Source organism: Neofelis nebulosa, chromosome 10, assembly GCF_028018385.1.
Source record: "Neofelis nebulosa isolate mNeoNeb1 chromosome 10, mNeoNeb1.pri, whole genome shotgun sequence".
NCBI lineage: Eukaryota > Metazoa > Chordata > Mammalia > Carnivora > Felidae > Neofelis > Neofelis nebulosa.
This window is the reverse complement of record NC_080791.1, coordinates 106182293-106200327: the sequence shown is the minus strand read 5'-3', so window position 1 is coordinate 106200327 and position 18035 is coordinate 106182293. Positions and strand designations below refer to the sequence as shown.

General features: G+C 51.5%; 1 protein-coding gene across 1 annotated transcript; it reads right to left on the bottom strand.

Annotated features, from left to right (window-relative positions):
* SCGB1A1 (secretoglobin family 1A member 1) lies at positions 1-3049 on the bottom strand. The gene is given in 4 exon segments (XM_058689295.1): positions 1-140; positions 632-678; positions 681-811; positions 2991-3049. Coding segments are annotated over 4 exon segments (270 nt in total). The 3' UTR covers positions 1-107.
* Positions 3050-18035: the final 14986 nt, after the last annotated feature.

Genomic DNA, 18035 nt, shown 5'->3' with positions numbered 1-18035 from the left:
TGAGATGCTTGTGCTTTATTGAAGGGAACCAGGCTGGGGACACAGTGAGGGAAGCGTCTGGGGAGCAGCAGGGACTTCGGCGGCTGGAGACCTTCAGCTTCTGAATCCTAAGCACACAGTGGGCTTCTTATGATTTTGTCCTAAAACACACACCAAAAAAACCCCCCAAGACAGTGGCGAGTGAACCTCAGAGGTCGACCAAGATGACGAGACGCAGGAACTTCAATGTCAACGAAGAGGTTCAGTGGGTCTGGGAAGAGCTGAGCTTGTGAGCGTTTTGATTGTTTTATTTATTTTGAGAAAGCGAGGGGGAGAGAGAGAGCAGGGAAGGGGCAGAGAGAGAGCGAGAGAGGCAGGGAGAGAATCCCAAGCAGGCTCCGTGCTCCCATGATCTGAGGAACGGTGAGATCAGGACCTGAGCCAAAATCAAGAGCCGGACGCTTAACTGACTGAGCCACCCAGGCGCCCCCGCAGAAACCTCTTACAAAGGGGGAGGTGACTGAGCCTGCTTCCCCAGGGATATTTGCACTGGGTCAGAAAAGGCTCCAAAGAAATGGGCCCAGGCTGCACCCAAGCGAGGGGGGGGGGGGAGATCCGCTCGCAGACTGCGTGAGTCAAGGAAGCTGGGTACCGTGAGCTTTAAGATGCTCTCCTTGGCCTTCTGAGGAAGCGTGTCACCAGCCTCTTCGGCTGGATCCCCGCGTCTTTCACGTCCGCGTCTGGCAAGAAAGGTTCAACGGCGGCCTCGTAACTGGAAAGCGTGCCCATGAAGAGGGTTTCCGTGACGTTTAGAAAGCTCTGGCAGGGGCGCCTGGGTGGCTCAGTCGGTTAAGCGTCTGACTTCAGCTCAGGTCACGATCTCACGGTCCGTGAGTTCGAGCCCCGCGTCAGGCTCTGGGCTGATGGCTCGGAGCCTGGAGCCTGCTTCTGATTCTGTGTCTCCCTCTCTCTCTGCCCCTCCCCTGTTCATGCTCTGTCTCTCTCTGTCTCAAAAATAAATAAAAACGTTAAAAAAATTTTTTTTAAAAAGAAAGCTCTGGCAGACCTCTGCGGAAGCCGAAGCACAGAAAAGAGAGAGCACATGTGTCCGGCCCTTTTCCAAGCTGGCAGGGCCCCTGGCCGGGCCAGTCCCCAGATGTAAGTGGCCCGGCCTGTCAGCAAGAGATAGCAGCCTTTTCGTCGAAGGGATGCGTTGAATGGGAGATCTGGTGGTACTCCAAGGAGTTGGCTCTTTGGCGCCGCCGGGGTTCTTCCCGGATTGCAGCCTTCTGCGGCTTGTCTGAGCCTTCCTGGCACCTCCTGGGCTGGGGCGGGGCGAGGTGCCATGTGTTCTTTCTGCGAGTTCTAGGCAGAGGGCTGATGAGAGAAGATGCTGATCTGATCTTTTATCCAACGTGGGGTCTGGGGAGAGGCTACTGAGGGCTTCGGTTGTCCCACCAGAAATGTGCCTCTTACCAAGGGTGAGTGATGATCTCAGCCGCTTGCTCCTGGGAGGGGGAGGGGCGTGGCAGAGTCAGGCTCTGGCGGAGTCAGGCTCTAGCCAAGTGCAAGCCCCTGAACTTGGCCTGGAAGAGGCGCTGGGCCCTGTGGGGTGCACTCACCTGCCCACAAGCCTCTTGCTTCCCTTCCTGGCCCCACTATATTCCCTTCACCCAGAGTGCTCCCCAGTTGTGCTCCCCCTTTAGGCTCCTGCTCCCAGGAATGTGGGGGAGGGTCACCGTTTCCTACGCCCTACTTGGCCCTTCTTCCCCTGGAGTCTCAGTCCCCGTCCTTGAATGTTCTGCCTGTGTGCAAATTCGGCTTCCCCGCCTGGAATCCTGGCACCCCCAAGTGGCCGCTCCAAGTCAAACCCTCTCCAGAACTTTGAGCCCTGCTTTGCAACTTACTGTGTCATCTGGCAAGTATCTTTATCTTTGTGTGGCATCTGTAAAATGGGAATCATACCCCTATTTCATAGGATTATTGTAAGAATGAAAAGCGGGGGGCGCCTGGGTACCTCAGTTGGTTAAACGTCTGACTTCAGCTCAGGTCATGATCTCATGGTTCATGGGTTCCAGCCCCGCGTCGAGCTCTGTGCTGACAGCTCAGGGCCTGGAGCCTGCTTCGGATTCTGTGTCTCCCTCTCTTTCTGCCTCTCCCCCCCTCACACTCTGTCTTTCTCTCTCTCAAAAATAAATAAACATTAAAAAAATTAAAAAATAAAAATCTTTTTGCTTCTTTGCTTATGAAAAGGAGTAGAAGAGGTTGATACAGAGTGAAAAACAGGTAACTCAATTCCCAAAAGATCAGGAGGCTTCAAGAGAAGTAGGATCCCCCTTCCTCCCTTCCTTCTGTCCCTCCCTTCCTGCTTCCCTCTTCCCTCTCTCTCGCTCTCTCTCATTCCTTTCCTCTTAGTGACAGCTGCAACTATTCAGAGACTCCTTATCCTTCTGGAGGAGGACAAAAATGTTTAGAAAACTCCACTCTGGGTTGGCAGTTTCCCAAAGGGAAGATCCCTTTCTAGAATATTCCTCTCTGCCCAGAATGGGAGACCTTGCCTTTGCTTGGGTTTCTTTTGGAGACATGGGGCTCTATAGCTCTTTCCAGCCTCTTTGGCTCCCAGAGTAGTGTGGAGACCCCAAACCTGAAGGCTTCACTGTACCAAGGTCTCTTGGCGTCTTGGGGGTTCTCCAAGACTGGGCTCTGAGAAGCTCATTATTCCTATTCTGTTGGTCATTAAACACACATCCATACTGGATCTCCTCCAGCCCTGCCTCCAGTCTGTTCTGACTCTGGAATTCTGAGGTTGTTGGGTATAGAAGATGGGATCCTTTCCTGGTTTCCCCACAGGCTCAGGGTGCTCCCCAAGTTCCCAAGATGGGCTTGTTCACAGGCCAAGACTCCTGGCTGGGAGTCATCCTTCCAGTGAAATAGGTGTCCCGTCTCCTGAGCACAACCGGGTGGCAGCGAGGGTTCCTGAGCCGGGCTTGGGGAAGAGGGGCTCTGGGCACTCACCAAGACTACAGCAGAGAGCCAGGGTGACCAGGGCAAGAGTCATGGCGAGCTTCATGGTGGTCAGGAGGCTGGTGAGTGAGGCGCTGGCCTGTCTCTGGGTCCAATGGTCTCGTGTGAGGTGTGCTCAACCGGGGTGCCTTCTTAAATAATCCAGGCTGTACTTGGAGGGAAGGAAGAGGGCAAGGCCTGGGCTCCACCGATGGGACCACACTATTTACTTGGGCATCAGCTTGGTGGGAAAAGTGAATGTTCTTTTTGCTCAACCCGGTTTCTTTCTCCATTGAAACTGAGCTCACACAATGGGACACTCGGTCAGGGGAAACCCAGAGTTCCATGTGGAGGCCACAAGGGGACCCAGGTCAGAGGGCATGGAGCCCTGGCTGCCTGTGCCACTCTCTTTGAACTTGAGCATGGGAGCAGTCTAGGTCAACAGAGGCAATTATACAGTCCACCTGGACCCATCGCTCCAGGAGAAACCGAGGTCTTAGGCTCATCACACAAGGTGCGACAGGAATGGGGCTCAGGACTTTGGATACTCCATTGGCCTCCTCTCACTGCCTCTCCAAGGAAGGCGGCTGGGGGTGTCGCATGGACCAGAGCATCTTCATGATCAGACTTGGGGGAGACCCTGGACTGAAGCATGTTGACAGATAATGGCCTTCTCCAGAAAGCCCACGAGAAACCCAAGCCTCAGATCAGCCTGGAGAATGCACTGCTCGGGGCTGGGTCTGTTCCCACCCGAAACTGCTCTTAAGTCCTACCCTCCTGGTGGCCAAATCCATGGGCACTCAGTCCATATCTCGCTTGGCTCTTAATGGCCCTGACCCTTCTGACCTTTTCCTTCTTGCACTGTTCTCTCTCCCGTGCTCCCAAGGCTTTCTTTCCTGCTTTCTTTCCAACCATCCTTGTTCTCGAGACATTTATTCTTTACCAAAGGCACTTACGTATCATCAGCTGCAGACTCTGGCCGTAGCCCCTTCTCACCTCCCTCTGCCACATCTGTGGCTGCTCCCTTCCTTCTCCAGTGCACCTGCCTTAGGACACAGGCTTGGCCTGGTGAAGCCAATTCTTAAACGGCCTCCCATCCCGACTTGCCCTCATCGGGAAGGCCTGTAGAATGATCTTTCTAAAACCAGCTGATCGTGTCCTCTGTCTTGAAACCCTTTGAAAGCATCCGTTTGCGGACAGGGTAAAATTCAAGTGCGATCTACACGGCTTTTGCTGACCACTTAGCCTCATTCCGCCACTTCCCTGCATAGTGATTTAACCCTATGTTAGTATTTGTGGATGTGGGAACATTCCGTATGTTTCTTCATGCCTTTCTACCTTTTCACAAAGGATGCCTCGTGCCTGGAATACATACCTCCCGTCTTGTCTGCTTCTCCAAATCCTGTTTGTACTTTCGGTCAAATGCCCATTCATTGATTCGTGTTGAGCACCTATGTGCCAAGCCTTGTGTTAGGGGGTGGGGAATGGGGTGGGCCCCTTGCAGGGGCCTCCTGCCAAGGTCTGTATGCTCAGAGTCCTGGGAAGCTCTGGAAGAGGTTTCTTTTTTTTTTAATGTTTTAAATTTTTATTATTTAAAAAAAATGTTTACTTATTTATTTTGAGGGGGGTAGGGCCAGGGGGAGAGGGGAAGAGAGAGAGAATCCCAAGCAGCCTTCGAGATGAGGCTGAAGCGGGGCTCGATCTCAAGAAACGTGAGCTCATGACCTGCGCTGAAATCAAGAGTCAAACACTTAATCGACTGCGCCACTCAGAAGCCCCTTTTTAATGCTTTTTAAAAATGTGTTGAAATATACATAATACAAAATTTATCATCTTCGTCACTTTCAGTGCACGGTTGAGCGCATTAAATCTATTCACGTTGTTTCGCAGCCGTCCCCACCAGCCATCCCTGTAGCTCTTTTCGTCTTACAAAACTGAAACTGTCCCCATGAGACACTAACTCCCTGTGCGTCCCCAGGCCCTGGCAGTCCCCATTCGGGTATCTGTCTCTGTGATTTGGATTCCTAACTGCCTCACGTATGTGCAATCCCACAATACTGGTCTTTCTGACGGGCTCATTTCACTTGGCACAATGTCCTCAAGTTCATCCGTGGAACATATTGCAGAATTTCTTTCCCTTTGAAGGCCGAATAATGTTCCATTGTACGTGCGGACCACGTTTTGCTATCCGTTCATCGGTCGATGGGCACTTGGGCTGTGTCCGCATTTTAGCTATTGTGAACAACGCAGCTATGAACGTGAGTGCACAGTCTGGAAGGTTTTAATCTGGAGAGCTGTGGTCTGATTTCTCTTTGGATGAGATGACCCTGCCTCTTCTGTGAGGAAGGGCTGGGGGAGGGGTGGGGGTGACAGAGCGGCTGTGACAGAGGGGTTTAGGCTGAGTTGACTCCCAGACCTGTCACTCACTAGCTGTAGTATCCCGGGCATGTCCATCACCCCCCTCTGCCCTGATTTCCCTGTCTGTACAGTGAGCATGATGATATTATCTGTTGTATCTGGCCACCTCGTAAGTGGGGCTGGCATGGAGAATGTGCTCTGTGAATGAACGTTGGTGAGTGTTGTATTTGCACGTCTCCACTGTGAAGCTGCAGGAGGAAGGCCCTTTCTGTTTTGAGTTTCCTTGCTCGAGTCTCCGGGGCACAGAGGCTCCTGAGTGAGCCTCCCTGCTTCCGTGCTCGGCCGACGTCATCAGGATGAGCTTTTCCTTTGTCCCACCTACTCTACTCTGTCCATCACATGCGCAGCCGTGATGGCTTAGCTGGCTCCCATGTTCCAGACCTGAACCCAGGCCGGGAGATGAGAGCTCACACGAAGAAACAGTAGTTCTGAGGTCCCCCTGTACGGAAGCCCTGTATAGAGCCATAGAATATGCAGGCGTATCTTTGTATTTATTTTTATTTATTTATTTTGAGAGAGAGGGAGAGGGACAGCACGAGCGGGGGAGGGGCAGAGAAAGAGAGAATCCCAAGCAGGCTCCACGTTGTTAGCGAGGAGCCCAACGTGAGGCTCGAACCCACGAATCTGTGAGATCATGACCTGAGCCGAAATCAAGAGTTGGACGCTCAACCGACTGAGCCAGCCAGGCGCCCCTCAGGGCCTGTCTTCCTGTCCCCTGAGTCATAGGGTTGTAGAGCGAGGGTCTCTCCGTGTTTTCTTCCCTGAACCAGCTGTCAGACAGGGAGGGCTTCCTGGATACATGGTGTGGCCACTTGGTGGCACAGCCCAGTGGCTGTGCAGAGAATGACCTGATGAGTGTCATCAAGACAGTCCTAGGGGTGTCTCAGAGGGTCAAGCGTCTGACTTCGGCTCAGGTCATGATCTCGCGGTTCATGGGCTCGAGGCCCGCGTCGGGCTCTGTGCTGACAGCTCAGAGCCCGGAGCCTGCCTCAGATTCCGTGCCTCCCCCTCTCTCTGCCCTTCCCCCACTCGCGCTCTGTCTTGTTCTCTCTCTCTCTGTCAAGAAATTAATAAACATTAAAAAAAAAAAAAGACAGTTCATTGGGTCCAGAATCTTAAAAGTGCAGCGTTTGTGAAAGACTTCGGTCTGTGCTCTTCTCCACAGTGTGTTGTGGGGACAGTGCGTGTCTTGTCCTCGTTCCCGCCATCTCTCTCTGGATGCTCCTTTTTCAGTTCCTCTGTTACTCCATATTCCTTTTTCCCTCCCCTCCCTTCCCTCCTCTGTACTCTCTCCTCCTGGGCACCTCATCCGTGCTCACAGTTTCAGTTACCTCCTATGTTGAGACGACTCCCTAATTTATATCCCCCCCCCCCCAGCATTCTTGGAGTTGCAGCCTTGAGCATCCAATGCCTGCTGGACATCCCCATCTAAATTTTTCAAAAGCCTTCAAACTCACTTTGTACAAAGTCAGACTTACGATCTTTGCTCCTAAGCCTGGTAAACCTTTCCCCAGGATTCCGTATCTCAGCAAATGACCTCACCACCCAATTGGTCACGCAACCCGGAGACACGTCTTTGATGCCTCACCCTCCCCGGGGCCATCTTGACACAGCCTCATGTCACCATCAAGTCCATGGGCTTGGACACAACTCTGATGGTGTCCTTCTCGTTGTTCTCTGAGGGGCCTTTCAGATCTGTCAGTCTACCACCCAGGTCCTTCTCTTCCTCGTCCAACTCCCTCTGGGGCCATCAGGTCCAGGCATCACAGTGGGGTCCTGAAGCTTTATTTAGTTTGATTATTTCCCTCTGCTTTGGGAATATCACAGATTCATGATAGGTTTATTTGAGGGGCCACTTATCTAAGAGGTAAGAAACCCACTGAAAGCTGAAAATAAAAAGCTGTCCATTATTAAAACAAAACAAAACAACCCCCCCCCCCCCCCATGATATTAAACATCACCTTCCTTCTGGGTCTGACTCCATGATCCAGTGATCTGGTCTCTTGAGGCCAGCCCATCATTCAGGCTCAGTTTCAGGTGTCTGTGTCACATGCCCCTTGGGGACTCACAAAGTGTGGCTGATGGTTCTGATACAGGCAAGAAAGGTGAGCTGAACCCCCACCCCCACCCCACCTGGGGTACCCTAAAACCCTCCCAGTGCTGCCCCTAGAGGGTCCCTCTCTGAGCCAGCAGTGGACGTGGCTGGGGCTGCAGTGATGGCAGCAGGGACCCGTGGGTCTCCCAGCCCATCACCCACAGCCTCGGACTCTGTTGTCTACATCTTACCTTCATGGTTCGGGGTCCTGGGAACAGAATAGCTGGTTCCTGGGTCTTTGAGGAACTTAGCATCTAATATCTTCCCTGCCATTAGGAGGGCCTCATGCGGCCCTTAACCTCACAGACAATCAGCCCTTGCTGTTCCCGGGGCAATGGTTTCCCAGGCCCAGCGGGGCGGGGCGGCGGGGGGCGGGGTGGGCATTGACCTTCAAGGTACAGGGTTGGGGGTTCATCTCAGTTCTGAGTGGGGCCACCACCAAACATCCCAAGACAGGCCCTTCCATCTTGGTCCTTGGGAGAGCCCTGCTTGGCGGTGAGGGGCATTTCTGTCCCCTGCCCAGGAACGTATAGAGCAACAACTTCTTTGCTGTGTGCGACAGTTAGGCAAAAAGTGTTAGGGGAGGCCCGGTCTCTTAGACTCTAACACCTGCTCCTCAGATCCTCAAGCACCACACACTGAGCTCCAGGCCAGAACCCTCTAGCTGGCCTTGGCACGTGGTGAGGGCTGGGAGCCACTGTTTCTGGCTACATTGGGCAGTGGCCCGGTCACTGTGCAAAGATAAACTGAGGGAAGGCAAGCCACTCGGTTATTAGCACTGCAGGCATGGCAGTGAATTTGTATGCTTCCTGCCAGTGCTCCCCGTGTCCCCCAGCTGAAACCGTGGCTTGTGTTGGCTGTGCCTGGGTCTGTGTTTGTCCTGACCCCTAGGTTGCTGGAGATTCAGGGGCAGGGCCAGGGCTCAACCTTCCCTGACTCCAGCTTGGAGGGTATGCCTGGCTGTGACCCAGAAAGAGGCTCAGTCAGAGCCTGAAGGTCCTGGGGGATCTGGAAGTCCAGCCTGGGGACTTGGACCGTGAGGCCCTAGGTCTGCTGGTGTTCTCCACATGTGCTCAGGGGGCTTCTGGCTCCGTGCTTGTTCTCCAGACAGCTCCTGGGCAGAGCAGATTTTCCCTTATGGGTTTGTTTGTTCTCTTCTCTCTTGGTGTCTCTGAGGACTGATCGCTGCATTGACCCAGAGGGCCTGGCAACTTCTGGACATTCCAGCCATTTTGGCCACAGGCCCTGATGCCTAAGACTCGTGTGTTTTTAGAATGTCCCCCCCCCCCCCCCCCGCCTCAGTTATCATGTATCTGCTGGCTCCAAAATATTTTTTAAAATCCTCAAAGTTGTAACTAATGAACATGTACCTGTGTAACATCGTTTCAACTAGCTTACTGCGACTCGGCTCAACTACAGCATGGCGTCATGCAGGAGCAGTAAAGTTTAACTTGTATGAACAAAATGCATAATGTAGTCTCAGGATCAGAATTATAAAATTTATACAGACCCTTTCAAAAGTTTATAGGCAAAATCAAACATAGTGTGAGAAGTGTGTATATTTTAACGTGTTTGATACGATGTGGGGTTGGAGTGTCACAACTAGGAGGGCCTCGTGTCCCACTCTCCCAATACCTGCAGCTGTGTGGTCATAGCAGAGCACAGCCACCATCAGAACAGGAAGAGAGGGATCAGAAGAAATGCCCCAGTTTGTCTCTTGTCCCATCCCCTGATCTATAGCTAGAACCTTCCATTGGCCTAACCAGCTGATATTCAGCCAGTGAGGGAGCCCCACTTTTGTGGTCCTCAGAGGTCAGCTGCCTGGGGGCACAGAGCAGATCAGAGAAAGGTAGAGAATGGATGGGTGGGGTGAGTGTCAAACAGAGAATAACCTGCACATAATGGTCTCATTCTATACATACAGCTCTGGATCTTGCTTTTTTTCACTTAATATTATCTGTCAGATTGGGGCACCTGGGTGGCTCAGTCCATTAGGCATCTGATTCTTGGTTTTGGCTCAGGTCATGATCTCATGGTTCATGAGTTCAAGCCTGGAGTCGTCGGGTTCTGCTCTGGCATTGTGGAGCTTGCTTGGGATTCTGTCTCTCTGTCCCTCTCATTCTCCCCTCCCTTGCTCCCGCTCTCTCTCAAAATAAAGGAATAAACATTTGAAAACAAAAATGTTATGTCTTGGATATCTTTTGAAACTCTGGCACTACAGATGCACTTGATTTTTTTTTTCAAATTATAGAATATCCCTCTGTAGGATGCAGTACAATTTGAGCTACCAGTACCTTTTTTTTTTTTTTTTTTTTTTTTTTACTTATTTTTAGGACAGAGAGAGACAGAGCATGAACGGGGGAGGGGCAGAGAGAGAGGGAGACACAGAATCGGAAACAGGCTCCAGGCTCCGAGCCATCAGCCCAGAGCCTGACGCGGGGCTCGAACTCACGGACCGCGAGATCGTGACCTGGCTGAAGTCGGCCGCTTAACCGACTGCGCCACCCAGGCGCCCCTACCAGTACCTTATTGATGGATGCCTGTCATTTCCACAAGCACGCCTCCTTCTGCCCTGGGGGCGTCTCCCTGTAGGACAGATGCCTGGATTCAGATTTGCTGGCATTCTCTAGAGGCACCGACTCCCCAAGCTGGAGTCTGTCTGTTCCAGCGGCAGAGGGGTGGTTGGTGAGTGTTCAGACTGCGGTGGTGAGAGCAAGAGGGTATGTGTGGGTCAGCGACTGTTCTGATTCTCCATGGGGATCTCGGTCACTTTCCTGGTGCAAGCTGTCCCTCAGCCCCAGACCCGGGCAGGGGCCAGCGGAAATGTCGCCTGGACTGCTGAGAGCATCCTGTGGGTGCAAATCGCCCACTCCTGCTGGAAGGGATCGGGTGTTAGCGGTTTCTGGAGGCTGAACCTGAGAGTTTCAGGGAGGGGTGAGGGTGAGTCAGGCCATGATCTGCTGAGCATCAGAGCGCCTTCTTGGGGTGCTGGGGATGGCCAGGCAGGCAGATGTGCTGAAACTTGGGGGGTGGGAAGGTGGAGCAGGGCTGAGAGCTGGGGCTTTTCCCACGGAGCCTGGGAGAACCAGCGGGTTCTTTGCTCTGGGACAAGCTCCCCTGAGGGGTGGGGACCATCAAGTTGATGGAAGTCCCTGTTCTGCGGGGTGGTAACCGGTTCCCCTTCACTTAGACTCTGGGGATTTGGGGGGTTAACACAACGTGTAACACGATTCATTTCTTGACATTTCCCAGAAAGCTTGCTCCCTTTCTTGCTTAATTCTGCAGGTTCTTTGTTCTGGGCTGAGTCACCCAAATCCTGCCTTTTGTGTGTGTTCTCTCTCACCTTCCCTGCCCTGTGACTGTTCCCACCACAAAGTTGGCGTGTCACCGCTCAGGCCCCTCTGGGTGGGTCATGCGGCCCTGTTCTCCGCTGTCATGGAGGACAGGCGCCAATGTGGTCAGCAGACATGGTTGGCCAGCTGCGTGGCTCTGCAGGGCTGCAGCTGTCCTAGATGCACAGGGACGGGGGTGGGGGGTGGGGGGGAGTGGGAAGGAAGGCCACCTTGAGCTCCTTCTGGCTCCTAGTCTGAGGCAAGTGATGTCCCGCCCAGAGGAGCCTGGGGAGCTCCTGGTCTCTGTCCCCCAGACATGGCCTGTGCTGTCCCCTCTGGGCACCACACCACTTTTGGTCCAGCGGGGTTATGCAGGGTTCTCAGACACAGGTGTTCGTGAGATGTAATACCTTCCCCTTGGGACGCCCGGGTGGCTCAGTCAGTTTAGCGTCCAAATCGATTTTGGCTCAGCTCAGGATCCCAGTGTCATGGGATTGAGCCCCTCGTCAGGTTCCACGCTGAGTGTGGAGCCTGCTTGGGATTCTCTTGTCTCTCTCTCTCTCTCTTTAGGTCTATAGAGTGTACAGGACTTTCCTATATCCATCAACATCTTTTTCTATTTGTATAACTAAAATAGTTATATTCTATATTTATGCTTTATATTTTATGTAATATATATTCTGTAATGTATATTTAGCTCACATACATATATAAACATGTTATATATTGCAAATGATACATAATATCTATCATATTTATATTATAATTAATATGATGTGTAATTTCATTCTCAAGATTTCATTCTGCTAAGGGGATGAAAACTCAGTCCCGGTCATTTTGGGGCTCCCTGTCCCCACGGTTGTGCCTAGCTTCCAGGGGCTTGTGCAGGACCAAGGCATTGGTGGGGTTTGTGTTGGTGAGGACCTCTGGTGCTTGATGTCACCGTCATCAGCCCGTCCTTTGTCATTGGCCATCAGCCCATGCAGGCCTCCTCCTGAGCCGGCCCCTGACACCGTCTGTAGGCCTCCAGTCCGCTGACTTTCTCTGTCACCTCGGCGCCACTCGTGGGTGCACAGGAACCGGCTGCTATCCCCGTGCTATCCCTGGGCCGGGAAGTTCTGCTGTGACACCACCCAAGGCCTGTCTACCTAGATGCATCACACATTTCTTCTCTGGGGGTTCTGCTGTTTCCGGATTTGTCAAAGCCATCTGGGGTCTCTGCCACTGTGCCATCTCATTAAGGGCAGTGTCTGCAGTGGCTTAGCCGGTAGACTTGACATTCGGAGAAGATCATTTCTTCACACCGCCCTACTCTAGCCAACAAAAATTATTCTCAGCAATCACCGTGAAATAAAATGAATAAGAATAAAGGCCAGAGAAGAAATTCAGACAGTGATGATTTATTTATTTATCCATCCGGATCAGTTTTCTTTTTTTTTTTCTTAATTTTTAAAATTATGTTTATTTATTTTGAGAGAGAGAGAGCATGAGTGGGGGAGGGACAGAGAGAGAGGGAGGAGACACAGAATCTGAAGTGGGCTCCAGGCTCTGAGCTGTCAGTGCAGAGCTCGTCTCAGGGCTTGAACCTACAAGCCACGAGATCATGACCTGAGCCCAAGTCAGACGCTTAACTGACTGAGCCACCCAGGCGCTCCATTATAATCTGACATATTAATAGTTTAAGTAAATACTTATCCAATTAAAAGTCACCAAGAAGTGGGTTAAAAAAATGTTTATTTATCTATTGTGAGAGAGGGGTGCAGAGACAGAAAAGGAAAGAGAGAATCCCAAGCAGGCTCCATGCTGTCCGTGCAGAGCCTGACTTGGGGTTTGATCCCACGAATTGTGAGATCATGACCTGAGTGGATATCAAGAGCCAGACGCTTAACTGCGCCATCCAGGCGCCCCAAGAAGTGAGTTTTTATAAAAACTGAAATATATGTCAAAAAAGTACAAAAAAGTAACACAAAACGATGTCAGACAGTTCATTAATAAAAGATATTATGATTCTTTGTGATGCGGTTTTGGAGTGGTGGTGAGGGTCCGGAGCCAAAGGCCAAAATAGGATTCTAGAGACGTCTTTGGTGCAAAAAGGCGATTTTATTAAAGCAAGGGGACAGGACCCGTGGGCAGAAAGAGCTGCGCTGGGGCTGTGAGGAGTGACTGATCGCATACCTGGGGGCTGGGGGAGGTAAAGGCAAGGCGAGTTTCCAAAAGAACTATCGTATGCTAAAGAAGACTCACAGGAAACTAGAGGCCTTGCTACTGTTGAGCTAAAGTTATTTTTCCCTCTAGCAAAGCATTAACAAGAAGACAGTGGGAAGTTCCTGGAGGAATGTTTTATCCTGCCTGCCCCAAGTATTTGTCAATGGGCTGCAGGTTACAAAGAAATTTAATTTTATCTGTATTTTCTTCTTGCCTTCGTTCAGGTATCAGTACGGAGGGGAGGGGGATGTTAGGGCCCCGGGAAATTGAGTCCATAGGTTTCTGGAGATTGCCTTTTTTCTTGCACATCATTAAGACAGTTGCAAGCTGATGGAGACTCTAGTCCTTCAGGACTGTGATCTGTATCAGTTAACCATTTGTTTTTCCTTTGCCTTTGTTCTTGGGCAGCCTGGAGTGCCTGAGGCAGGTCACATAGATCCCACCTGGGGGTGTGGAGGGTGGTGGGGTGTTCGTTTGTATTTTGCCCTCAGCTTGCCTTAGCTCTCTCATCATTTGGGGAAAAATAAAAACCCTGAAATACCCACAAAAGGTCAAATTTAGGCACCCACTGAATCGTACCACTGCTGTCACGTTTTATTTATTTTTTGAGTCGTTCTTCTAGAACAATCGACAATTGAAAAAAATACATTTTGACTTCAAAGATATTAGAATCCAGTAAAATATTTCGTGTACGGACTAAAACTTTCACTTCCCCAACGGATATATTATACTTTACACTTGTTTACTGTTGTGTTAACCGCCCCCCCCCCCAAAAAAAAAAAAAAAAGCTCCCAGGTGGTCTCATAGGACGACGGAAAGGAAGCCACTCAGGTTCTATTTCTTGGTCTTCACCATCAGTGTTTTGTGGTTCACTTTGAATTCACTGTTTATTTTATTCTACTTTTAAAAAATGTTTATTTGAGAGAGAGTTTGTGGGGAAGGAGCAGAGGGAAAGGGAGAGAGAATCCCAAGCAGGCTCCATGCTGTCAGCACACAGCCTGATGCGGGGCTCAAACTCGCGAACCCCATGAGATCATGATCTGAGCCAAAGTCGGACGCTTAACTGACTGAGCCACCCGAGCGCCCCTGAGTTTATCGCTTAAACGCAGGGAGGATGTAGCCCTCGGGAGCTGGAGGCAAGAATCTGACTCTGAAGCCTGTTCCAAGGATTCTGAACCTTCGCAAACTTGGTCTTGACACGCTTGTGTCATCGGAGACCAACTGTACAACTGGGAGCTCTTAGAAATGACTCCCACGTGGAATACAGTGTTTATTAACAGACAAGCAATACACACGTGCTAACTCGGAGCTCACGCATGCGTTCGGAACACTCAGTAGTGACCCTGGCCAATCCTCACCACGAGGCTTAGAAGAGTTTTTCAGGTAGCGGTATTTTATCCCTGACATTGTTTAGAGCTGCTGGTGCACGGGGGCGCCTGGGTGGCTCAGTTGGTTGAGCATCCGACTTCAGCTCACGTCATGACCTCACGGTTCGTGAGTTCGAGTCCCCAGTCGGAATCTGGGCTAAGACCTTGGAACCTGTTCAGAGTCTATGTCTGCCCCTCCCCCACTTGCTCTCTCTCTCTTTCTCTCAACAACAAACAAACATCGAACAAAAATTATTAGGACTTATGGTGCACGGTGTTAACACTTGCTTTTAGTGGTGTTACCGTGGTGTTTGAATCCTTACTGTGCACACCTGGAGTGGGTGGCCGCCCATGGTTTCAGCCAGGGACCACCAAAGCTTGGTAATACTTGCTCTTTGCTTCCCAGCCAATCCTTCTCTAGGTGGGAATATTCTGGAAGCCGGGCTCTTTACACAAAATGAGTGCCTGAAGGTCTTTTCATTTGCCTTCCTCTGTCTCAGCCCTTCCTGGGGCCGCCTGAGTCAGGGGAAAAGCCAAAAGAGGAAAGGAAAATGAGGAGAAAAAGAGTACAGGTTAATGCTTCAAAAACTATCCACCGCAAGCAGCCGGCCTGTGCCCCTGGGGAGCCGGGCGGGCACGGGATGGCTGGTATCCTGCCGTGGTGGTGAGCCCCGGGTGAGGTTCTCGCTGCCTCTTCAGCATAAGACAGGCTGCCCAGGCCCCCGGGCTCAGAGATTCCAGGTGGTTCTCCGCAGCTGTCTCTGGCTCACCCCAAATTTGAACTCCAGGGAAATTCTGCCTCTGTGATCTGGAAGGGCCGCAGGGAACATCGGCTCCATCTGGAGAAGGGGTCTCTGGATGAGGGAGAGACTATAAGTTATGAGAGGTTGCAAACGTGAGGGGCAGAGATGGGACTTGAACCTGAGCACTGTGATGCTCTCTGCTGGGGGGTTGGGGGAGCTCTGCCGTTCTGAACCGCACAGCAGAGCTCGGCCTCCGCGGTTTATGCACCCAGATGCCTAGGAACAGACAGCGTTCTACGTATTTATGCTCTGAATCTCACGGACCCTTGGGGCCTGTAAAAATGCTGAAAAACCAGCATTGCTGGTTGTAATTCACTTTCCTCTAAAGTCATTGGTGGGTCTTTTCCGGATAGATTCAGAATGCCAGGAAACAGGGTAGAGAGCTGGATCCCTCAGTCCCAGAGGCTGGAGTTGGAGAGACACCCGTTGGGCAAGGGACAACTGCCAGCGCCTGTCCCATGGTGGCCCTGGAGAGGCTGTGTCTGATATGCTGCCTGGTCTGCGGGGACAGAAAGTGTGGGGGCTGCTTTCTTGGACCCCGGGCTCAGCGTGGGGTTCATGTCCAAGGTTAGGGTCACTGCCTGGAGTGCCCCACTGTGGTCCATTCTGCCCACAGCAGCCAGACTGACCTTTAAAAAATGTAAATTAGAGGGGCGCCTGGGTGGCGCAGTCGGTTAAGCGTCCGACTTCAGCCGGGTCACGATCTCGCGGTCCGTGGGTTCGAGCCCCGCGTCGGGCTCTGGGCTGACGGCTCGGAGCCTGGAGCCTGTTTCCGATTCTGTGTCTCCCTCTCTCTCTGCCCCTCCCCCGTTCATGCTCTGTCTCTCTCTGTCCCAAAAATAAAAAAAAAAAAAAAAAACAAACAAAAAAAAAAAACGTTGAAAAAAAAAATGTAAATTAGAGATGCCTGTGTGGCTCAGTTGGTTGAGCATCCAACTTTGGCTCAGGTCACGATCTCATGTTTCGTGAGTTCAAGCCACACCTGGGGCTCGCTGCTGTCATCACAGAGCCCACTTCGGATCCTCTGTACTCCCCCTCTCTCTACCCCTCCCCTGTTCGTGCACACACTCTCTCTATCTCAAAAATAAAGAAACATTAAAAAAAAAAATTTAAGATGTAAATCAGAGACCCTGTCACTCTTCTGTGTAAATTGGCTTCACACAACATTTAGGATTAAATCCAAACTCTCCCCTAGTCCACGTGACCCTGCATGACCTGTCTCTGCCTGTCCCTCCAGTCCCAGCTTGTGTCACTGCCCCTCTGACTCAGTACCTTGTGACAAACTGGCCTCCTTACCCACAAGGTACATGAGCCCTGGCTGCCACCGGACCTTTGCTCTTGCTTTCCCTCTGCCAGGAACTCCACCCCGGATTATAACTTGATCACACTCTCTGTCTTGCCACGGAGGTGTCAACCCATACATTCCCTCTGCAGATAAGATCACCGTGTGTCCTTCCCCAGTCACTCTGGATCCCAGGGTCCAGCTTTCTTTCCTTCAGAGGCTTAATCCCCGTCTGAAATGATGCTGTTTATTATCTGTCTTCCTAGAACGTAGGTTCCACGCTCACCTAGGACTCCCTGGGGCCCGGCACATAGTAGGTGCTTATTATTTGTTGACTGAATGAACAGGACCCTGAACCTTTTGGCCTGTAGTCAGGTGTCCAGTGAGCATCAGTGGGGAGGATGTGGGTAGCACCCAGAGGCACGGCCGGTGCATACTAAAGTATTCGGTGTTTTCTAGGACAGTGATGGCACCCAGGTTCACCCAAAGACCTAGCCTCAGCCACTTCTCCATTTCCTGAAATGCACTCAGCTGTCTTCCCCCATGTCCACGACATCCTCACTGGCTGCAATCCTTCTTACCTTCAAGACCAGGGTGAAAGGGGACCTCCCCCTGTCTCCTCTCACCCCTGCAGGGAAAATAGGTCATGTCGTTAGTGACAGTCACAGCACTCACCCACACCTCCCTTCTGCAGGCAGGGCGCTCAGTGTGTTCTCTCACTGAACTCATGTAACCATCCTCCCAGGAAGGCGCTAGGCCCGTCCCCATTTCAAAGATGGGGACACTGAGGCTCAGAGAGTTGCCCAAGGTTACTAGTCAGCAAGCGGGGGAGGCAGGATCTCAACCTGGGGAGGGCTGACCGCAACCTGCTGAGTCCCTTTCTGCTGGGCCCGCCTTCACTCCCCTTGCTTGCTGCTGGTTTCAGTTACCTGCCTGCGGGGAGCCGAGGTCTCACGGACTGTCCCCAACCCTGGGCTCTGTATCTTCCTTGAGGCTTCTGGAACTTCAGCACGTCATGAGTCTCCATAACCATCGCTGGTGGGATTGAACCTAATTCTAGCCCTTCTTCCCCACCCCAAGCACATGTTCTTCCGGCCTCTGTTCTGAGGGGGTGGTGGAGGAGACACCCTAACTCTTCTTATCTTTTATTATATACACGGGTTATTTACTTATGTAGGTCTAAGTGACCTACGGCATTATATTAGTTTCAGGTGGACGACATAACGATTCAATATTTGTATATGTTGTGAAATGATCACCCCGAGAAGTCTAGTTAACCTCTGTCACCGCACAGAGTTAAACATTTTTTTTCTTGTGATGAGAACTTATTTTTTTTTATGAAAAAAAAATTTTTTTTTTTTTTAACATTTGTTTGTTAACAAGAGAGACAGAGCATGAGCAGGGGAGGGGCACTGAGAGAGAGAGGGAGACACAGGATCTGAAGCTGGTTCCAGGCTCTGAGCCGTCAGCCCAGAGCCCGAGGCGGGGCTCGAACTCACAAACCGCGAGATCATGACCTGAGCCGAAGTCGGACGCTTAACTGATTGAGTC